Source organism: Podarcis pityusensis, assembly GCF_964106645.2.
Source record: "Podarcis pityusensis genome assembly, chromosome: 9".
Lineage (NCBI taxonomy): Eukaryota > Metazoa > Chordata > Lepidosauria > Squamata > Lacertidae > Podarcis > Podarcis pityusensis.
This window is the reverse complement of record NC_138034.1, coordinates 67,977,293-68,000,753: the sequence shown is the minus strand read 5'-3', so window position 1 is coordinate 68,000,753 and position 23,461 is coordinate 67,977,293. Positions and strand designations below refer to the sequence as shown.

Here is a 23,461-nt window from a genome sequence, read left to right as displayed (position 1 = left end):
TTCTGCTTTACTGCAGATCAGCTGGATTGCATAAGTGCAGTCGATGGGTTTGGGGAACTGGGATCCTTTCCCAGAAATTGAGTCACTCCCAGCTGCAGGCCAAAAGTTGACCTCTTGCACTATACATCTGCCAGTGTACTTGTTTCCTTTTCCTCCAAAAACTCTGATTTCTCCTACAAAGCCAAGTTTCACTTTCAGTGTCATGAAAGTGAAGGCGAAGAATCTTTATTTCGCTGCTTCCTGAGTTTGAAAAGGGGAAGGAGAACAGAAAAGCATGGAATTAGCTCAACTTCTGCCAGGGGCAGAATCACTTTTACCATGACGTTGACACGCATTGCAATTTTGGGGTTGATTTCTCTACAACATCCTTCTCCAACGTGGTGCCCTCTAGTTGTTGATTCAGTGTGTGCAGCAGCTGCGGAAAACAACAAATTTCGTGCTAAGGACCATTAGGAAATTGTCAATCTCATAATGCCATTAACAGAAATCTTTGGCATACCCCTCAACTGTCCCAATTTGAGTGGGACAGACAGGGCCCTCCTAAGCATATTCGGCGCCGTGGTACAAAGATTCCTCCCCGCCACCTCGTTTCCCACAGTTGTCTTGTGCCACGACGTCCCACCTCCTATTATATACTGCGTTTTAAAGCCCTTATGTCAGCCCAACACAATCTCAGCAGCCAGCTCCTTCCACACAACTGGTTTCATCTCAACGCTCATAGATATTAAAATACGGAGGAATTATGCATCCCCGGGGAGGTGCTGAATCAATAGAGGCTGGCCGCTCTCACCATGGGCGACTGTGGGTAGATCAAGGCACTCTGCACATGCTTAAAAGAACAAAATGGCCTGCAGCTCATGAAAGCTTATGCCTCACTAAAAACCCGTACCCGTCTTTAAAGGACTTTTTGTTGGTGTTTGTTTTTAACCACTAACTGCATGGAGAGCACGCTCTTGAGTCCATCCTCACCGCCCGAAATCTGAATGAATGCCTCCTCCACCTTTTTCCTCGACGGAAGGGGCGGGGGGCGGATTTCTCGGTGAGAACGTTGCCCCTCCCGCCCGTCCCCTGCGCTGGGCAGCTCGAGACTGGCTTGCCGTGTGGGCAAAATGTCTACAGGTGTCAAAACAATATTCTAAGTGGAATGGGCTCTCCCCTCGTTGGAAGTTTTTAAGCAGAGGTTGGATGGACACCTGTCATGAGTGCTGAAGTCGAGGTTCCTGCACTGCAGGGGGCTGGACTAGATGGTTTCTGGGGTTCCCTCCCAACTCTACGATTCTAGATTCTAGCAATAAGATTGGCAGCCAGCAACGTACGAAAGAAACCAGGAAAGAACCGTAAACTAAGCAAAAGGAGGCAATGACTGAAAGCAACCCCCCTCCCCCGCAAAAGCCAATAGACCAAAAGAGTTTTGCAGCACAGAACGTCTGACACCGCCTCCATCCTTGATTCTCCAATAAGCGGTCGAATTCGTAGGTTTTTGAGCCTAAGCAGCGGCCGTAGCCACGTGATCCAAGATGGCGGCGCCCCGTGGCCGTGGCACGCGGCTCTTCCGGTAAGGTCGGAGGCAGCAGCCGGCAGAGTCCGCGTCGCTCCGCAGCCATGGCCGGCCGCAACAACAACAAGCTGCCCGTCAACCTGCCTCAGCTGCAGAACCTGATCAAGCGGGACCCGCCTTCGTATACCGAGGAGGTGAGGCCTAGGGGTCACATAATTCCCATTCCCTGCGCCTTTGGAACTCCCTGCCTCTTGAGATCAGGCAGGCGCCTTCGCTGTGCTCTTTGCGGCGCTGGCTTAAAAAAAAAGCATCATTGTTTAGACGAGCCCATCCAGGTGCTTAGAAAGCTGCGGCGATTTTGATCTGTTTTAGGAATTTAACTTTTGCATGCTTTTAAAGTAAGGGTTGAGAGCTTTTCTCGATTTCATTGACTTCATCCCCGGAGGCGCACTCCATAGGCTCCCTAGGCAGACGGATGCCAATACCAAATTGTTTTTACCATTTTGGGTACGTGCTTTGAGGTCTTTAAAAAAACAAAACATCTCAAATGCAGGTGTTTAAAGCATTTACGTGAAATAAGCTGCGAGGGAAGTAAAGCCTTTTTGTCTGTGTTTCAGTTTCTTCAGCAGTATCGCCATTACCAGTCCAATGTGGAGATATTCAAACTGCAGCCAGCAAAGCCCAGTAAAGATTTGGCTGAACTAGTGATGTTCTTGGCACAGGTAAAATGGCAGAATCTATGTGTGGTATGGGAAGCTCTGCTTGGATTTGTTTAGGTCGCTCTCAGTTCCCTTGCAGCCTTAACCACTATTACGGACAGGAGGAAATGGAACTGGTAGCGAAGACCTTATTTACTGATGATGTGTTGGCTCTAAAATAAAAAGAGAGAGAGCAATCGCTTTGATGTTCCTCTGTCTGTAATAAGCTTATTGCTTGACCCTTGCTCTGATTTATTTTATATTTATTTATAAAATTTGTATGCCACCCTTCAGCCATAGATTACAAGGAAGTTCACAACATAAAAGTAAAAGATAAAAAACACAAAATACACCATAAAAAGAAGAACTCCCTCTGTGGGATGCCCTCCCACCAGATGTCAAAAAGAACAATAACTCCCAGACTTTTAGAAGACAGCCCATTTTAGGGAAGCTTTTAATGTTTGGACTACTGTATTTTAATATTTGGTTGGAAGCCGCCCAGATTGGCTGGGGAAACCCAGCCAGATGGGTGGGGTATAAATAATATTATTTGTTATTATAACAAAAACAAGCCAATAACCCCCTTCTCCTACAAACACGTTTAAAAGAGCATAGGATGAAAATCAGCCAAGGCCTGGTGGAAAAGGAACATTTTCACCCAGCAGCTAAAGCCCAACCTATCTGGAGAGAGCATTCCACAAATGGGGAGCCACTGCAGAAAAGGCCCTGTTCTTGTATTGCCACCCTCTGGATGGTTGACCTTATTCACTCAGAAGGTTATCATGAGGGTAAATGAAAGATGCATTGCCACAAACTCCTTGGAGGAAGAGTGCTAATCCAACAGATCCACAAGATGTTGGATATATTCTCTGACCACTGGGCATGCTGGCAGGGGCTGATGGGAGAATATATCCAACATCTTGTGGATCAAAGGCTCTCCATTCTTCCTCTGAGATCTGTTGTGTCATCAGCATTGCTTTTTATGGGTTGCTTTCTTCTTTACGTGTACCTTGAGGGGTCCTGTGGCCCTCTAGTTGTTCAACAACGTCTGGCTCCCATCACCCCTGACCATTGGCTGTGCTGACTTGGACTGATGGGAGTTGGAGTCCATAGGAGCCAACTCCAGGGGGCTGGAGTTTATAATACAGTGGTACCTTGGGACGCAGGTGGCGCTATGGGTTAAACCACAGAGCCTAGAACTTGCCGATCAGAAGGTCGGCGGTTCAAATCCCTGCGACGGGGTGAGCTCCTGTTGCTTGGTCCCTGCTTCTGCCAACCTAGCAGTTTGAAAGCACGTCAAAGTGCAAGTAGATAAATAGGTACCACTCCGGTGGGAAGGTAAATGCCGTTTCCGTGCGCTGCTCTGGTTCGCCAGAAGTGACTTAGTCATGCTGGCCACATGACCCAGAAGCTGTACGCTGGCTCCCTCGGCCAGTAAAGCTAGATGAGCACCGCAACCCCAGAGTCGGCCACGACTGGACCTACTGGTCAGGGGTCCCTTTACCTTTACCTTTGTTCTCAAACGCCTTGGAACCCAAACATGCAAACCCGGAAGTAAGTGTTCCAGTTTGCGAACTTTTTTCGGAAGTCGAACATGGTCTGTTTTGAGTGTTACACTTCTGATTTGAGAGCCACACTTCCGTTTGGAGTTTTACACTGAGGTCTGTCTGTTTTTGCAATTTATTTTGCGTTTCTGTGGCTCTTTCTTTGTGTGTGTGATTGTGTGGAACCCAGTTCAGCTACTGATTGATTTTGTGACTGCCGTACATTGTTTATTGCTTTCATTTTATGGATCAATGGTCTCGTTAGATAGCAAAATCCATGTTAAATTGCCTGTTTTGGGGATTGTTATTAAAAGTCTGGAATGGATTAATCCATTTTGCATTACTTTCTATGGGAAAGCGTGCTTTGGTTATGGAACAGACTTCCGGAACAGATTAAGTTTGAGAACCAAGGTACCAATGTATAATATAATTGTGGGACCAGGCACCCACAAACTCAATGAGAAAAGGCGGCAGCGGTGCTGTGTCCGAGAGAGAAGCAGTTCAACTCTGCCTTCCGTACCCAGCCAGCAAGGCACCCTTTTCCAGTGGGTAGGGGCCTCTCTGCCTCTGAGTCCTTCCTCATGGAAAAGGGTGCCTCACTGACTGCTGAGAGGAGGGGGAAGTGGAGCCGCTGCAATGCGGAAGTGTGACGTCACATGCGCACGCCTGCACATAGTGCACCCACAATTCTGATGGAAACATGGCACCCCGTTGGGAGTCCAGCAGTATCTGGAGGGACACATACAGGCTTTCCACTTTATGTCAAGCTTCTCTACTTTCTGTACAGGTTGGCCACTGCTATCCTGAGTACCTGGCAGACTTTCCGCAGCAGCTGAAGGAACTGCTGTCCTACAATCACACAGTCTTGGATGCAGATCTTCGAATGGTGACTCTGATGTTAAAATACTAATACTTCCTCATCTGGGGCAGGGAATTCTGTAGGGCATGACACCTGCAATTTGGGAAGAAGTTCTTCTTTTCCAGTACCAAGGGGTTGCAGTGGTACAATGCATTTCAATTCTTTCTCCATGTTTTTTTCTCTGCATCTGCATGACAAAATTTACATTTTGCTCCAAACTCATAGAATCCATGCCAGTGCACATGTTTGGGGGGTGTTCAACTGAAGGTCATGTGTATGTGGTTTCAGTTGAAAAGGGAGACTTGATACATTGGGGTTTAGAAGCTGGAAGAAATGGCAATGTCGGTATGTTTTATTATTGTTCTTACTATGTTGTGGCTTCCCTTAAGGAAACCTCTACAAAGAAATCACTGAATCAAAAATCTCAGCACATTTGTCAATATAACATTTTTGTTAAAACCTGGTTAAGGATTGCCAGTTGTCATTCTCAACTGTGTGAAAGCTCAGCTCCCAGAAATGGCCAGTTTTGCGAGTTGAACAGAGTATACGAATTTCATTTGCAATACATGTAGATTTTGCATAATATTGCAATTCCTAGCGGACAAGCAAAGACATATGGAGAGTGTTCAAGTTCTGCTCAATGATCACTAGCAGTCCTGTTGAGCAGGCATGTGAGAACTTGTCACACACGCATTTTCAAGCTTATCACTATGAACATAAGGACTAGAAACTTCCTTTAAAAATAAATTGAAAGATGATAAACTCAGACTGCTGAATTGTTGAGCACCAGACTCCATGTTTGTACGTATATCATAAAAGCAGTTTTTGTGGCGTATAAAAAAAAAATTAAAAATCCTGATAACTGGTAACCGGTAACTTCTTTCCCTATTTGCAGACATTTTGCAAAGCTCTAATCCTGCTGAGAAACAAGAACCTTATCAACCCCACAAGCTTGCTGGAACTTTTCTTTGAGCTCCTCCGTTGCCACGATAAATTTTTACGAAAAGTGAGTAGCAAAGTTACTGTCCCTGTCGGTCTTTTCTTGTTTGTTCATAATATGCAGTTTTAAAATAATGGACTGTAGGCGCACTTGTACCTTGCCTACATGACTTGGGACCCCTTCTTAAGAGGGTGAATTCCCTGCTGTGAAATGTCATTCCTCCCATTAGCCAGGGGCATGTTTGTTGCATTTACCCTTATATGTGGGATTTGAGGTGGGGGATAACTGCAGTCTGCAGAACATCCCTGTCCCCCCCCCCCCCTATCGCTTATTCTCCAGGAGGGTTTGATGGAAGTGTTCCAACACAAACAAATCAGAAAGGCTGATGAGGGTCCACTGCCAGTCCTTGCTAAGAGAATTACTCTAGAAGGGGAAGCAGAAACCATAGCTGGAGAGACAGGAAGGATGGAAAGAAGAAGAAGAAGAAGAAGAAGAAGAAGAAGAAGAAGAAGAAGAAGAAAAGTTTGGATTTGCTATCCCGCTTTATCACTACCCAAAGGAGTCTCAAAGCGGCTAACAATTTCCTTTCCCTTCCTCCCCCACAACAAACACTCTGTGAGGTGAGTGAGGCTGAGAGACTTCAGAGAAGTGTGACTGGCCCAAGGTCACCCAGCAGCTGCATGTGGAGGAGCGGGGAAGCGAACCCGGTTCACCAGATTACGAGTCTACTGCTCTTAACCACTACACTACTCTGGACAGAAGAGCTAGAGTAGAGGAGGGGAACCTGGGGGCCAAATGAGAACCTCCAAATCTCTCTACCTGGCCCTCGGGACTCTCCCTAGTCCACATCCCTAACTCACCCTGCTCTGTGTTCTCCTTGAGTACTTTGGCTCGACTGAAATGGGACCTTGAACAGTGAAGATCCCTCTTCAATATGCAGACCTCTTCTTTTTGTGTGGCTGGAATGTAGCCTATGCTACGCAGATAAAAGTCTTATCCATTGCTCTTCTCACTTGTGCTCACTCACTGCTGGCATGGAGCCCCCAGAAGGTTGCCAACGAAGGAATGTGGCTCTCTGAGTGAAAAGTGTTCCCCATCCTGGGCTAGAGGCTGCTACTGGGCAGGTCTTTGCAAGAGCAACCTTTGTCCAGCAGTGGCCAGAGTACTGGGCAAAGCCCTGAGAGCCCTGGGTTAAAATCACAGCTCTGCCACAAAGGTCAATGGAGCCCAGTCAACCCACCACACATACTTGCCCATCTATCTCTGTGCTCTAGATTATTTTCTTTGAAGGAGCTCTGGGTATTTCCAGCACTTTGTTCCCGCTGTTGCTGAACGTTCTTGTTTTTGGCAGACGCTGTACACCCACATTGTGACGGATATCAAGAACATCAACGCAAAACACAAAAACAACAAGCTGAACACGGTAGGTTGTGGCTTCTGCTTCGAATTCCGGTTTGTGCGGGACAGAATTCTTTCTTGCGAAACCTTTCCCCCTCTTCCCCCCCCTCTCTCTCTCCCCAGACCCTTCAGAACTTTATGTACACTATGCTGCAAGACAGCAATCCAACAGCAGCCAAGATCTCGCTGGATGTGATGATAGAGCTATACAGGAGGAACATCTGGTAAGTGGCTGACATGGGAAATAATCCTGTGAGGAACTGCAAGAAAAGATAAAACGTGATGTGCCCAAGTTGCCATTGTTCCTTATTCCAGAGTGTGAACACTTTATTTATTTCTCCAGGAATGATGCCAAGACCGTGAATGTCATCACCACAGCTTGCTTTTCCAAAGTCACAAAGGTAAGAAACTATTTTAGCTTTATTTTGTTTTGTACAAATTCTAGCAGGGTAGCCACATTGTGTTTTAATGGGATTGTTTTATCATGCGTTTTAGTTACAGTGCATTTTAATTTACAGTTTATTGCACAACCGATCCAGTGGAACAGGCTTCCTCAACCTCGGCCCTCCAGATGTTTTGAGACTACAGTTCCCATCGTCCCTGACCACTGGTCCTGCTAGCTAGGGATCATGGGAGTTGTAGGCCAAAAACACCTGGAGGCCCGAGGTTGAGGAAGCCTGCAGTGGAACCTCGGCTTTCTAACGTAATCCGTTCCAGAAATCGGTTCGACTTCCGAAACGTTCGAAAACTGAGGATCAAAGTGTTGGTTATTTTGCAGATTAGTTGTGCTGCAGAAGGTGGGGAGACCACAAATTCAAGAAACGCAAAAGTAACTTTTGCTAGGTTTTAGTAACAAAAACTCCTTTTACACGAAATTACATTATATCAGTAAGTATGACCCATCCACCAGGGTACTGAGAGAGCTACATGCTGCTCTTTACATACTATACCCAGCAGCTTAATTAACATAATTTAACAGCATCTGCTATTCTGCTTCATAGCTGTAGAACTAGGTCATGTTATTTGCTCTGGCCCTTAAAGACATACACATTTTGTGAAACAATAATGAAACCCAAAATTTAAAGAAACCATTCAACACAAAGGGCTGTCAGCCAGTTCAGTGGAGAAAATTGAGAAATGCAACTTGGAAGCCATTCGACTTCTGAGGCGCGTTCGAAAATGGAAGCATTCACTTCCGGGTTTTCGGCATTCAGCTTCTGAGACTTTCGGCAGTCGAGATGTTAGAAAACCGAGGCTTGAGTGTAACCAATTCCACAACATGGTTAAACCCCTTAGGGCTTATTCTGGCTTTAAGTGGCGTATAATAAATAAGTTACAGTAAATAATTATTAGTCTGTTGCAGCAAAACCAGCAGCAGATTTTTGTGGCACCTTTCTAGGCATAGGGTTGTATAAACTGAGGGTAGGGAACCTTCTTCAGCCCACGGACCACGTTTCCTTCTGGGCAGCCACCTTGGACCCAGTTGTGGCCAGGCAAAAGCAGACAGAGCAATGAATACTAGAAGAAGAAGAAGAAGAAGAAGAAGAAGAAGAAGAAGAGGAGTTTGGATTTGATATCCCGCCTTTCACTCCCTTTAAGGAATCTCAAAGCGGCTAACATTCTCCTTTCCCTTCCTCCCCCACAACAAACACTCTGTGAGGTGAGTGGGGCTGAGAGACTTCAGAGAAGTGTGACTGGCCCAAGGTCACCCAGCAGCTGCATGTGGAGGAGCGGGGAATCGAACCCGGTTCCCCAGATTACGAGACTACCGCTCTTAACCACTACACCACACTGGCTCTCAATTTACCTTTGTACAGTAGGCTGGTCTCTATACACATTTGCACATCCTACTCTTATCTCGGACGAGCAAGAGGCATTATCAGAATTCAAGTACACATCCCATCCAGGCAGCGACATTCAGTGACGGTGTGAAGCAGGGAGAGTAAAGGGCATGGCCTGAGTTGTATTCCAAGTTCACTTAGAGAGACTTGGAGAACTGTATTTGGTCCCCAGAACCAAGGCTGGTTTAGCGCTCCAAGAATGAGCCTAGTCTCCACCCAGACTCATGTGCCAGAAACTGGCTGTAAAAATAATCGTTTTCTCCTTCTTGTGCGCTTCTCTCCCCAATCTATGCATCTCGCGGCTATTCAGATACTAGTTGCTGGCTTGAAATTTTTCCTTGGAAAGGATGAAGATGAGAAAAGAGGCAGTGATTCAGAATCAGAGGTTAGTGCATCTGGGGCGATGACTTTGTGCTAGTTCCTCATGGAGGAGGTAAAAGTGAGGCCAGGAATGTGCCACAGGTATAAATGCCTGGACAGTATTCTTTTAGAACTTATTTTCCGATTGCTTCTCTGTTTAAGAAACAAAAGAACTCTGGGGGCAGGGGACCCAGGAATTAAGGAGAAGGTTTTTCTTTCTGACATATGGAGGGGGCTAGGTTTTTTTTTTTAATCCAGACTTTTCTTCCTGACTGAAACCCTCCATATGCTATATTAAATTATTATTATTATTATTATTATTATTATTTTATTCTTGCAACGATTAAAGGAGTAAAAAAAATTCTGCTGACGTTGACAATAACAATATTCCAGTGATCCTAACTTAAATGCGTAGGGTATGTCTAAAAGATATGGATGCTCATAATCTATATGTTCAAATGTAGAAAGCGCAGTGAACTCTTCAGGGCAATGAATTATGATTATGATTATGAATGATTATGGGTGTTTTGTATAATTTAAATTCCATTGACTTTGATGTTGCACTGCTGTGCAAGTTAAGGACTCCATGATGGAACAAAGGTGCACAAAATTATTTCATTTTGTTTGTGCCCTGTGCTGAAAAGCCCCCTAGAGTGGTTTACATTCAATTAAAAGCAAGACAGTCCCTGCTTGCAGGCTTATAATCAAAACAAAAAACCAGAAACACAGCATGCAAGGGCAAAGGGACAGAGCGGGAAGAGGGGCCGGGAGCAAACTCAGGCACCAATTCTTAAGTAGTAGTTCTTAAAATGATGAGCTGGCATATAAACAGCTCTGGGCCGGAGGTGCCTGATGGAGCTGCTTTTTCAGCAGAGCTTGATGGAGTGAGCCTTGCTCCCCATCTCTTCCACTGAGGCAGCCTGATGGAATGGTTTTAACCTTTAAAGCCCTATATGGCCTAGGACCCTCGTACCTACGGGACTGCCTCTCCTGGTATGTCCCATGGAGGACCTTATGGTCTTCAAACAAAAACATCTTGGAGGTCCCGGGCCACAGGGAGCTTAGGCTGGCCTCAACCAGAGCCAGGGCTTTTTCAGCTGTGGTTCCAATCTGGTGGAACGCTCTGTCACAAGAGACTAGGGCCCTGCGGGATTTGACATCTTTCCGCAGGGCCTGCAAATCAGAGCTGTTCCACCAGGCCTTTGGCCAAGGCACAGTCTGACCCCCTCCTCATAGAACTCCAGCCCAATGGTTGCCATTAATTTGATTCAGAATTGATTTTAGAATGTATTTCAATTAATAGATTGCGATTTTATGTAAACTGTGTTACTTTTACTGTTGTTAGCCGCTCTGAGCCTGGCTTCGGTTGGGGAGGGCAGGATATAAATTTTTTTAAAATATTATTATTATTATTCCGGGTGACAGACAGAATTACTTTACAGTTCAGCAGGATATGACTACATGCTTTCCCCAGTGCAAGGCTTTGTTTTGAGAGTTAAACCACTCTTCCATCTCTGATATTCCTTCCCAAGGACGATGGCCCCACAGCAAGGGACTTAATGGTGCGATACTCCACGGGAAGGAAGACCACCAAGAACAAGAAGAAGCTGGAGAAAGCGATGCAAGTCTTAAAGGTGAGCAGCGAGAGGCAGAGCGGTCCAGCAGGTCGATGCTTGGAAGTTTGCCAGAGTAACCTGGGATCAAATCCCCACTCAGCTTTGAAGCTCATTAGATAGATAACGATTAAAATTTTATTATTTGTAACCCGCCTATCTGACTGGTTGCCCCAGCCACTCTGGGCAGATTCCAACAAATATAAAAGCATAATGAAACATTGAACATTAAAAACATCCCTATACAGGTCTGCCTTCAGGTGTCTTCTAAAAGTCGAATAGTTATTTACGATCAGAAGGTTGCCGGTGAGCTCCCATTGTTTGGCTCCAGCTCCTGCCAACATAGCAGTTTGAAAGCACATCAGAGTGCAAGTACCTTCGGGACCGCCTCTCCTGGTATGCCCCACAGAGAAACTTACGGTCTTCAAATAAAAACATCTTGAAGGTCCCAGGCCACAGAGAAGTTAGGCTGGCCTCAACTAGAGCCAGGGCTTTTTCGGCTGTGGCTCCGATCTGGTGGAACACTCTGTCACAAGAGACCAGGGCCCTGCGGGACTTGACATCTTTCCGCAGGGCCTGTAAGACAGAGCTGTTCCACCAGGCCTTTGGCCAGGGCACAGCCTGACTCCCTCCCTCGGCAATCTTCGCGGAGCTCTGGCCCAATGGTTGCCAGTGGCCTGAATTAATTAATTTTATAATGAATGATTTTAGAGTGTTGTTTATGCTATACTTTTATACTGTTTTATTGTTGTTAGCCGCCCTGAGCCTGGCTTTGGCTGGGGACGGCGGGATATAAATAAAATTTATTATTATTATTTATTATTAGATAAATAGGTACCACTCCGGCGGGAAGGTAAACGGCGTTTCTGTGCGCTGCTCTGGTTCGCCAGAAGTGACTTAGTCATGCTGGCCACATGACCCGGAAGTTGTCTGCGGACAAACACCGGCTCCCTCAGCCTATAGAGCGAGATGAGTGCCACAACCCCAGAGTCGTCTGCAACTGGACCTAACAGTCAGGGGTACCTTTACTTTTAAGTTCTCATTTCCTGCTGAACGTGGCTCTCTCCTGTTTCCCCCCATCACACAGAAACACAAGAAGAAGCGGAAGCCAGAGGTGTTCAACTTCTCAGCGATTCACTTAATCCACGACCCACAAGGCAAGTTCTTGACAGATGCGCTCTTTGCCGAGGATGATATTGAAGCAGAATAGGAAAAGTGGAGAACTTAAAGGGTTTTAGGTGCTGGGTGTGGTGGACTACGGCTCTACCGTTGGGTCGGTGGGACACTTGACCTGGAAGACATTGTTATTCCAGCTAAAACCAATGGGTACCCTGACTCCTGCACTGTGACAGAACTGCCCCCAAGGGGGAGCAGAATTTCCCTGTAGCTCCTCAGCAAAAAATGCCCCTATTGGACAGGTTGTTTTCATTCTCAGAGAAGCATGGATGGAAGCTGTGTAGGGAGGAGGAGCCCCTGAATTGCAAAAAGTCCTGTTGATTTTGTGGTTGCTCCTCACAGCCAGCGGCCGTACATTTTTAGATTAGCGGAAGATGGAGATCTGAGACAACCACTCACTTAAAAAGCCCTGCAGTGATAACCACAGGATGCTTTGTGACTTAAGGATTTCTTTTCTGAGCTTTCTTCTCCTCTAACTCTTCCCCCCTCCCCTCTTCCTTGGTTCCCTTTTTACTTTTTTAGACTTCTCAGAGAAACTATTGAAGCAGCTGGAAACTTCAAAGGAGAGGTTTGAAGTGAAAATGATGCTTATGGATCTGATTTCTAGGCTCGTTGGAATCCATGAGGTAGGAAGAAATCTGTAGGCTTAATAAAGTTTTCGGCACATGTAGAAAAGCTGTCAGATATTTGGGACGGGAGTACACACTTCTTCAAGATAAGGGAGCTGTTAAGAGTATTTAAGAGTACAAAAATTATTTTAATCTTCTACATACTTTTAATATCTTTATAAAAATCTTTTTTACTGATCATTTTCATGTTCTGAACAGCTTTGATATTCTAAAAGCTTTTTGGTAGAGTCAAGTGGTGTGTAAATTTTGTTAGATGAATACATAAAATATCAGGCATTCTCTGTACTGTATATACAACCACATTTCTTAAAAGTGTGTGCATGTTTTCATTTATGAATATTCACATATGAAAACGTTACGGATGCTTTCATGATGTGATTATGAATAGCGCTTTTTGAACATTTATAACCCCATTCTTTATCCAAAAAGGATGACATTGGAGGCATGGCACGTGAGGAAAAAAGGAATGGGAGGGAGGAGGAAAACAGCAGGCTCACGGACAAGTTCTTAAAGTTACAACTGATGTCAGTGGCCCTGCTGGCTGTCTTGCCTTTGATAAAGAGTAGTTCTTTCTTATAAAAACCAGATTCGGTCCCTCTCCCCGCCACCCCCACCCTGAGCTGCATCTGGGAATTGTAACTCTTTGAGGGGGGAATAGGTGGTCTCCTAACAACTCTCAGCACCCTTCACAAACTACAACTCCCAGAATTCCTTGGGGGAAGCCATGGCTACTTAAAGTGGCATCAAAGTGCTTTACCTGTATGGCGTAATTGCAATCTAAGGACACCATTACACTGTGTTGAGCAACCAAAGATTGGTTTTTGCACCATTTATCTTCCCTTTGCTGGGCTGGGCTGGTGCTGTAGCTCCAACATTCTTGAAATCTACTGATGCCATTGTAGCTGCTGGCTTTGCCCCAAGTCCCTCTTCCAATGGCACACCCTCCGTTCCCCAGAGATCTGGGGATTTAGTAGTTCACCCGGGGTGAGAAATGAAGGTGCCCATTTGACATCTTGTGGGTGCTCTGTGTCTCCCCAGCTTTTCCTCTTCAACTACTACCCTTTCCTGCAACGATTCCTGCAGCCACACCAGAGAGGTAAGTGGTCACACAGGTGGCACTGTGGTCTCTGAGCCTCTTGGGCTTGCTGATCAGAAGGTCAGCGGTTCGAATCCCCGCAACGGAGTGAGCTCTTGTTGTTCTGTCCCAGCTCCTGCCAACCTAGCAGTTTGAAAGCACGCCAGTGCAAGTAGATAAATAGGTACCGCTCCAGCGGGAAGGTAAACAGCGTTTCCGTGTGCTCTGGTTTCTGTCATGGTGTCCCATTGCACCAGAAGCAGTTTAGTCCCGCTGGCCACATGACCCAGAAAGCTGTCTGTGAACAAACACCAGCTCCCTCGGCCAGAAAGCGAGATGAGCGCCACAACCCCATAGTCGCCTTTGACTGGACTTAACCATCCAGGGGTCTTTTACCTTTACCATCTGCAGCAATGGCAAGATTCTGTCTTGCACCATGTCAGACCAATACTGTCTATTGTAGACAGTACTGTGCGGTTCTAAAGCACGTCAAAGCCCAAGTAGATAAATAGGTACTCCTCTGGCGGGAAGGTAAAAGGTATTTCCGTGCGCTGCTCTGGTTCACCAGAAGCGGCTTAGTCATGCTGGCTACATGACCCGGAAGCTGTATGCCGGCTCCCTCGGCCAATAAAGCGAGATGAGCACCGCAACCCCAGAGTTGTCCGCAACTGGACCTAATGGTCAGGGGTCCCTTTACCTTTACCTTTACTGAGATGGTCATAATAACCTTGGCTTTGTGTAGGCAGCTTCCTTTGCTCCTAATATCCCCTCCGTTTTGGAGGCTACCCTAATTTGAAAATGTATCTGTATTTCCCCCATCTCTACAACAGCCTTTTTCTCTTTCGTTTTCCCCTTCTAGAAGTTACCAAGATTCTCCTCTTTGCTGCACAGTCCTCCCATCAACTTGTCCCGCCTGAGGTGTGTAATTCATTTATTCGCTCATTTATTTATTACATTTTGCCTTTCCAAGAAGCTCAAGGGAGTGTATGTGGTTCTCCCCTCCTCTCTACTTTCTCCTCACAACAAGCCTGTGAGGTAGGTCATCCTGAGAGAGACAGTAACTAGCTCATGTCGAGCTTCGTCACTGAGTTAGCATTTGAACTGGGGTCTCCCAGGTCTTCGTCAGACACGCTTTCCAAATCACATGGATCTTTCCAAGGGCTGGGAAAAGGCAAAGGGAAGCAACTCCTGAGCCTTCAGGCTTTCAGTGGCCATGTTGAGATGGGTATCTCTCCAAGCCACAGTTTAGTGTGGCAAGATCCAGCCACAGCGAGCCTTGGGCTCACACGCTTCCCTCTCTGCCACACCTCTTTCCTCCTTCGTCGTAGCTGCGGCGTGAAGTTAGCAAGCTTTTGCTTTTACAGCTAGCCATTTTCATCCAGTCTGGCAAACTGTTGTTAATAATCTTTGTCTTTTATATATATATATTAGTTTTCAATTACAATAACCCAATAATAACCTCGTTATAATAATGCCAGTTTTTAATACAATTAATAATACCAATCACTGAGATGCCAAATTATACAATTTAGGTGGGCTCCCCTCATGCTAGAATTGATGGTTTGATGATTTACTTCATTTCTGCGTTCTAAAGTCTTATAAATTATGATTACGCTTCAGTCAGAATAACAATCCCTTATATCGCAACTGCAGTTTTAACGACTTCCATTCGTATTGACACATTAAATGATGTGTCCTTAAAGGGAGTGGAAGGCGGGATATCAAATCCAAAACTCTTCTTCTTAATTGGCTTTGGCTGAAACCTGCCAAATTCAAAGCAGCTCATTCTCATTACCCTTTGGTTGCATCCACAACCAGCCCTATCTGGAAGACGCCTTCTACACGATAAATAACTGGGTACTCCAAGTGCAAATGGCCTCGTGTGACAATTGCCCATGGATGTGTTTACTTTGATAGAAGAGTTTGGATTTGATACCCCGCTTTATCACTACCCTAGGGAGTCTCAAAGCGGCTAACATTCTCCTTTCCCTTCCTCCCCCACAACAAACACTATGTGAGGTGAGTGGGGCTGAGAGACTTCAGAGAAGTGTGACTGGCCCAAGGTCACCCAGCAGCTGCATGTGGAGGAGCGGAGACGCGAACCCGGTTCCCCAGATTACGAGACTACCGCTCTTAACCACTACACCACACTGGCTCTCCATATTGTGTAGACACCTGCAACGCTGCTACTGACCCTTTTCAAAGTGTTTTGAGTGTGCCCTATGTGTTTCTTGCAAACTTGCAGGCAAGGACGGTGGTTGCCTTTGACCTGTTTTTGTCTCCTGCGTGGAAGTAACTTTTCTAGTGTGAAGTGGCCCAGAGCTAAAGGGAAGATGCTCTGTTTAAGCTTTTAAAGTGTATTTGTACTCTTGCGTGTATGTTCCTGGGTGATGGTGAATGCAGTTAAAACAGCAGCATCGGCAAATCTGGATCTGTCTTACCTCTTTGCTTCCTTTATCGCCAGATTGTCCAGTCAGTGCTGATGACAATAGCCAACAACTTTGTCACGGAAAAAAACTCCGCGGAAGTGATGACCGTCGGGTAAGTAAAACTCTAAAGCTCAGGGACGTCTGAGCTTGGATATGCGTGAATATGGGTGGGAAGTGGTTAGACAAGGGTTTCCCAAACTTGGGTCTCCAGCTGTTTTGGACTACAACTCCCATCATCCCTTGCTAGCAGGACCAGTGGTCAGGGATGATGGGAATTGTAGTCCCCAAAGAGCCGGAGACCCGAGTTGGGGAAACCCTGGGTTAGACTGAGCGGAAGTGCTTCTATTTCCTGTTAGGAATGTTCGTTTTGATTCTTAGTTTTCATCTTGTACTACAACTACCACTGAATAGCAATTTGCCATTACTCAGCAGATTAAACAATGAAAAATAAGTGGATATTCCTATGCAAGTTGCAGATTCCAGCTTTTTCTAGAGCAGATTTTTGGTTGCTTCCACACTTTTCAAGCGTACCATAATTTTACCATGGTTTGATATTTTTAAATGTCTTTAATTTTTCCAGGATTAATGCTATTAAAGAGATATCTGCTAGATGCCCTCTGGCCATGACAGAAGACTTGCTGCAAGACCTGGCGCAGTACAGATCACATAAAAACAAGAGTAAGTTTGCTACTTTACATGGGCACGTTTTTGACTTAAGGACATATTTGGGTTTCTCTCTCTGTTGGTTCATGAGGACTAGGAACCTATTAAGTCTACATTGTGTTCTGTCCCAGGTGCCGGCTGCTTATTCAAAGAATTGCTGGGTTTCTTTGATTCCATTTACTCCATGAATATTTTATTTGGCTATGATATTTTAGTTCATTTTTATTTTATTGAGAGTTTGGGTGCCCTTTTCATTTGTTTCCGTGAAAAATGGAAAGCAACTTCCAGGAGAAAAGCTAGTTTAATTGAGAAATGTGCTTTATAGTCAGTCTGAACCCTGCCCTGAGAACATCTTCGATTCAGTCCCATTTTTCTCTGCAGATGTAATGATGTCGGCAAGAACGTTGATACATTTGTTCCGGTCGCTCAATCCAAAGATGCTGCAGAAAAAATTCCGGGTAAAGCATGCCTTGAGTTTTCAATGCTAGTGCGATAACTGGTTTGTTAAACACTTGATAAAGTGCATCTCTGGAATATTATCTTCCTCGTGGCTGAATGAAATAGTAGGATGTGGTTGTATGTTGTTTTGGACATTTTAGGGAAAGGGGTTGTTCTGCAACCTGCAGATTCTGTCTGCTTTCATGGAGTGCAAGGCAGAGAGCTTTCCCTGGAAAACGGGAGACTTGAAATGATTCTTGCATAGTTTTGGCCCTAGCAACAGGTTTTCTCCCAGCAACAGGTCTTCCCTAGCAACAGGGTTTCCTTGGTGACCGACTTCTTTATTAGACATGCTCTGAAGGAGAGAAGTGTGGCTGTTACTGTGCCCAGGTGACTGAAGAACAGCGAGGAGAAATGATTCTCTATACTTAATTTTACTTAATTTTTCCTTAGACCAGTACAATTGTACCTTAGAAGTCAAACGGAATCTGTTCCAGAAGTCCGTTTGACTTCCAAAGCATTTGAAAACCAAATTGCGGCTTCTGATTGGCTGCAGGAAGCTCCTGCAGCCAATCGGAAGCCTCGTTGGACGTTCGGGTTCCAAAAGAACGTTCGCAAACTGGAACAATCACTTCTGGGTTTGCGGCGTCCGGGGGCCAAAAAGTCCGAGTTCCAGGGCGTTCAGGATCCAAGGTACGACTGTAGCTGTTTAAGTTGTAGTGTTAATTCTTCAATAAATACATTAAGCAGAGCTGGAATGGGTGAGGTGTTTATTCCCACATGGGAATTCACTGACAGATGACGTGAGAAAGAAGATTCTGGGCGACTCTGCTGACTTAAAAAGGAAACCCTGTACTGACAGGAGCCTCACTCAACAGAACACACAAAGCCGTCCAAGTCTGTGACCGTCACTACACCTTGTGCATTACAATATTTTGTCTCAAATAAATGATTCCTGTGCAGTTTGTAGCCAGAATGTGTTGCTCCTTTTAAAACATGAACGCTTGGATTGCTCTTAGGGTAAACCAACAGAAGCCACGTCGGAGGCCAAAATCCACGAATACGGGGCGTTGGATGCCAAAGACTACATTCCAGGAGCTGAAGTCCTAGAACTTGAGAATAAGGGAGGAGATGGGGATCAGGAAGGAGGTTAGTTTTGCTTTTGCATTTCTGGAGGTCACCCACTGCTCTGGGCCTGCGGGCTCATTTGCAAACTGGTGTGGGCATCACACGTACCACGCGGCCTATTCTGGCTGGCTTCTTTCAAGTCAAACTTTAGCAGGGGGAAGAGAGATCCTGTGGGTGCCAGGAAAGGTCTCTGCAGGTGCCATGTTGGTGTTAGAGAGAGAGCAAGCCAGCTTGGTCCATTTCAAGATAGATTTCCTGAACTTCTGCAAGTACGTTCGCAAACAGGAAATGCTTAGTTGTCTATGTCTGATGTTTACATTTGCTGCCAGTGCTGATAGGTAACTGAGGCTGTCATGTTCAAGGCATTATGTGGTTGGGAGTGTCTGGATGGATGGAAGTACAGTGGTACCTCGGGTTAAGTACTTAATTCGTTCCGGAGGTCCGTTCTTAACCTGAAACTGTTCCTAACCCGAAGCACCACTTTAGCTAATGGGGCCTCCTGCTGCTGCTGCGACGCCAGAGCACAATTTCTGTTCTCATCCTGAAGCAAAGTTCTTAACCTGAAGCACTATTTCTGGGTTAGCAGAGTCTGTAACCTGAAGCGTATGTAACCCGAGGTACCACTGTAGTTTTATACCTGTCTTTCCGCCCTCCATGAGAGCCTCTCTGGGATATAACTGGGTCCTCACAGGTGAGAGATGGGAGAGGGGTATTACATAGTTAATGCCTGCAGACTATCTCGCCAGAGTGGTGCATGCTCTAGTTATCCCCGCTTGGACTACTTCAATGCGCTCTACGTGGGGCTACCTTTGAAGGTGACCTGGAAACTGCAATTAATCCAGAATGCGACAGCTAGACTGGTGACTGGGAGTGGCCGCCGGGACCACATAACACCGGTCCTGAGAGATCTGCATTGGCTCCCAGTACGTTTCCGAGCACAATTCAAAGTGTTGGTGCTGACCTTTCAAGCCCTAAATGGCCTCGGTCCGGTATACCTGAAGGAGCATCTTCACCTCCATTGTTCAGCCTGGACACTGAGGTCCAGCGCCGAGGGCCTTCTGGCAGTTCCCTCATTGCGAGAAGTGATGTTACAGGGAACCGGACAGAAGGCCTTCTCGGTAGTGGCGCCCGCCCTGTGGAACGCCCTCCCACCAGATGTGAAGGAAATAAGTAGTTATCTTTAAAAGACATCTGAAGGCAGCCCTGTTTAGGGAAGTTTAAAATATTTAATTCCGTATTGTTTTTAACACTCGATTGGAAGCTGCCCAGAGTGGCTGGGGAAACTCAGCCAGATGGGCAGGGTATAAATAATAAAATATTATTATTATTATTATTATTATTATTATTATTATTATTGGAGGTGGGGAGGGTACCTTACGTGTGTGTGCTTGGCTGTGATCATCTGTGTGTGACTCTTACAATTAGGGCTGGGTGATTTCTAGCTTCCAACATCTTTTCCCCTCCATTGCAGATGGCTGGGAGACTGCCAGTTCCGCTGAGGAGGAAGATGACGAGGATGGAGAATGGGTTGACGTGCATCATTCCTCCGATGAGGAACAGCAAAAGCTAGTGAGTTGCTGCTGCTGCTTCTGCTGCTGCTGCATTTTAGCAAAAACATCTTTAAAATTTACGCACAGAGTTGCTTGCTGGGTGCATTTGCACAACAGCATTTCATCAAGAAGCTAGGAAGTGTTGGTGGTGAAACTGACTTAAATCCACACGCCTGTGTTGCTGAGGCTAGTGTGCTTGACCTGTACCCTGGAAACACGGACACGGCAGGGCCTCTGCGGTCCAAATTCTGAGTCCTGGCAGAGCCTGGTGTACAAATGCATAACTGCCACAGGGTGGAGTCACTTAGCAGTAAAACACCATACTCAGATTTCGTGTGCACTTTTGCTTTAAAGGCAGAACAAATCGAAAGCATGCCTGTGGAAGAGCGGAAGGCCAAGGCGACAGCTGTCAGCAGCAGCAGACTCCTCACCCAGGAGGAGTTCCAGAAAATCCGCCTTGCCCAGCTTAGCAAGGAACTGAAGTCTGCGCCTGGCAAGGCAGCAAAGAGGAAAAACATTGAAATAGAGAATGAGGAGGAGTCCAGGTAAATTATTTATTATTATTATTATTAATTGAATTTATATACCGCCCTATACCTGGGGGTCTCAGGGTGGTTCACAGAATAAAATCAAGATAAAGGTAAAGGGACCCCTGACCATTAGGTCCAGTCGTGACCGACTCGGGGGTTGCGGCGCTTATCTCGCTTTATTGGCCGAGGGAGCCGGCGTACAGCTTCCGGGTCATGTGGCCAGCATGACTAAGCCGCTTCTGGCGAACCAGAGCAGTGCACGGAAACGCCGTTTACCTTCCCGCCGGAGCGGTACCTATTTATCTACTTGCACTTTTGGCGTGCTTTCGAACTGCTAGGTTGGCAGGAGCAGGGACTGAGCAATGGGAGCTCACCCCATCACAGGGTTTTGAACCGCTGACCCTCTGATCGGCAAGACTTAGGCTCTGTGGTTTAACCCACAGCGCCACCCGCGTCCGAAATCAAGATATAAAACCACAAAATACATAACAATAACAACAACTCAATAGCCCCTCACCCACAAAAAAGAGCCACATTTTAAAAGGGCATATGATATCAATCAGATCAACCAAAGGCCTGGTTAAAAAGGAACGTTTCTGCCTGGCGCCTAAAGGTGTGTAATGAAGGTGCCAGGCGAACTTCCCAGGGGAGAGCATTCCACAGACGGGGAGCCACTGCAGAGAAGGCCTGTTCTCGTGTTGCCACTCTCTGGACCTCTTGAGGAGGAGGCACACGAAGGAAGATGATCTCAGGGTCCGGGTAGGTTCATATGATGAGAGGCGATCCTTGAGGTATTGTGGTCCTGAGCTGTTTAAGCTTTTATAGGTCAAAACCAGCACTTTGAATTGGGCCCGGAAATTAATTGGTAGCCAGTGCATGGAACTTGTGTACGAAGTTCCTATGATTTGCTCCAGCCCCTATAGTTTGTGCAGTGTCAGTGAAACAGTCATTGCTCTTATAAAGGGGGGAGGGGGGAATAGTTGACGCATGAGGCCATATTATTGCATTTGCTCTTTTCAGGGGAGAGCTACTTTCGCTCAGGGACATTGAGCATCTTCACAAGAAACCCAAGTCGGATAAAGAGACGCGGCTGGCCACAGCAATGGTGAGGCGTTCTGTCCAAACGGTTTGGTTTATGCTTGAAATGATGGCCAGCCAACGCAGCTGAATATTGGGAGATTTCAGACACCAGAAAGCACTTCGCGCAGCCTATAGTTGAACTCTGGAGCTCACTCCCAATAGATGGCGGGGTGGGGTAGGAATGGCCACCAATTTGGGTGCCTTCAAAAGAGGTTTGTGACAAATTCACGGGGAATAAGTAGCTGCTAGAGAAAAATGGCTGTTTGAAAACTCAGTTGCTGGGAATCACAAATGAGGAGACGGTTGTTGCTCTCAGGCAACCCTGCTTAAGGGCTTCACATGTGCTTGGCCACTGTGAGGACAGGATCTCGCAGGATCAACTATGAGAGCTGGACTAAGTGGGCTTTTGGCTGATCCAGCAAGACTCTTTTTGTGTTCAGGAAGATGAGATTTTTAGATGCTGGGAGAGTAAGGCTTCAGGGTCCATGCCAGTCCCATAATGAGCAAGACAGTATTATGCAAAGCAGCAGAATTGGGGGAAAGAGGAAGTGTTACACAACTCTAATCAAGTGTCATAACTGTGTTGATTGCTAAATTTAACATCTCTTTCTCAGAAGCTCCGAACTGCCTGGCTGCAAAAAAATAAAATTATTCTTAGCCCTAAACACACGGAAGTCCACGGGTGTATTAAACGGTCTGTCTTTCCAGTGTTGCTCATGTCTAGCTTCTCAGTCCCATTTCTAACTGATTTCTGTTTCCTCTTCGCAACTGGAAGAAGCTCTCAAGTTCTGCCACTGAAGTCACATAACGGTGGCCTTGCCAGACGTTAACCCCCACCTAAAGCTATGCCTATTCTAGCAACCTTGAATTGTTTTTATGATGGTGCATTGGCTACAAAGTGTTATTTTACATATATTTTAAAACAAGTCAGAGAACAGTTTGTGTGTGAGTTTTAGCATTTTTTTCCCTTTCCTCCCCCTTTCGCTTTTAGGCAGGCAAGACGGGCAGGAAAGAATTTGTGAAGAAGAAATCTAAGCTGAACCCTTTTGCCAGCTCCACCAACAAAGAGAAGAAGAAGCAGAAGAATTTCATGATGATGCGATACAGCAACAATGTCCGGTCGAAAAACAAGCGCTCATTCAGGGAGAAGCAGGCAAGTTCCTCGCAGCTTTTTCTCCCCTTGAAAGCTTCGCACACCTGTGAAAAGATCTGGCCAAAGACCCAAAAGGAGGGATTTTCCCAGTTAGAAGTGGCAATTTACCACATGGGTGAAATTGCTTTCTTTGCTATATAGTTAAGTTGTTCAACTTCATATTTCAACAAGGTGCAAAAGGCCTCTTTGGGCACTACTTACTAAAAAATCACAAAATACAATGCTGTGATTTTTAAGTAAGTAGTGCCCAAAGAGGCCTTTTGTACCTTGTTGGAAGGTACCATGAGGGTCATCTAGTCCAAGCCCCTGCAATGCAGGAATCTTTTACCCAATGTGGGGTTCAAACCCACAACCCTGAGGTTAAGAGTCTCGTGCTCCAACGACTGAGCTGCCGAGTGTGTGGAAGGGAACAGCAGGGCTACACCACTACCTCCACCCTAACAATATGTGGCTGTTCCCAACCCTGCCCATGCACAGATGCCTGGAACCAGCATATTCCTCTCTGTCTTAAGCTTCCCAAATCCTGGAATCATGCACAGTCAGGGCTCCAGAACCCAGGTAGAAACCTCCATGTGCAAAGATAGATGCTTAACTACTTTCCTCCCTCAGATGGGACCAAGAGGAGCAACACGTCGTCAAAATAGGGTGCAGTTCTCTTCTGTACCTGCTTCACACGATGTATTCTGTGCAGGGGGCGGAGGTCAGGTTTCCAAACGGCATGTCTGGAAAATGAGGTGGTCCCCCCCCCCCTTTAAAAATATTTTGTGGTACCACCTCTTGCAAACAAGCTAAGGAATTTTAATAGGTAAAGGGACCCCTAACAGTTACGTCCAGTCGCAAACGACTCTGGGGTTGTGGC

General features: G+C 46.0%; 1 protein-coding gene across 2 annotated transcripts; it reads left to right on the top strand.

Annotated features, from left to right (window-relative positions):
* Positions 1 to 1,513: 1,513 nt before the first annotated feature.
* On the top strand, positions 1,514 to 22,758 carry SDAD1 (SDA1 domain containing 1). Of its 2 annotated transcripts, XM_081020805.1 has the most exons (21): positions 1,515 to 1,692; positions 2,116 to 2,220; positions 4,528 to 4,626; positions 5,495 to 5,605; positions 6,891 to 6,962; positions 7,061 to 7,161; positions 7,281 to 7,338; positions 9,089 to 9,163; positions 10,671 to 10,772; positions 11,839 to 11,908; positions 12,450 to 12,553; positions 13,595 to 13,652; positions 14,491 to 14,549; positions 16,096 to 16,172; positions 16,641 to 16,738; positions 17,105 to 17,181; positions 18,181 to 18,310; positions 19,761 to 19,858; positions 20,194 to 20,384; positions 21,390 to 21,474; positions 22,441 to 22,758. In XM_081020805.1, the coding sequence occupies exons 1-21, from the start codon at positions 1,603 to 1,605 to the stop codon at positions 22,741 to 22,743; spliced, it is 2,163 nt and encodes a 720-aa protein (XP_080876931.1). In that variant the 5' UTR covers positions 1,515 to 1,602; the 3' UTR covers positions 22,744 to 22,758. The 2 variants fall into 2 exon arrangements, with proteins under 2 accessions (XP_080876932.1, XP_080876931.1); XM_081020806.1 differs by lacking the exon at positions 4,528 to 4,626 and having other exon boundaries at positions 1,514 to 1,692.
* Positions 22,759 to 23,461: the final 703 nt, after the last annotated feature.

Excerpts from the sequence above, each read along its gene's own strand:
- SDAD1 (XM_081020805.1), top strand. The coding sequence starts at position 1,603 with ATGGCCGGCCGCAACAACAACAAGCTGCCCGTCAACCTGCCTCAGCTG. Across the intron at positions 16,173-16,640 it reads GCGGAAGTGATGACCGTCGG|GATTAATGCTATTAAAGAGA; the intron begins GTAAGTAAAACT and ends TAATTTTTCCAG. Across the intron at positions 16,739-17,104 it reads CAGATCACATAAAAACAAGA|ATGTAATGATGTCGGCAAGA; the intron begins GTAAGTTTGCTA and ends TTTTCTCTGCAG.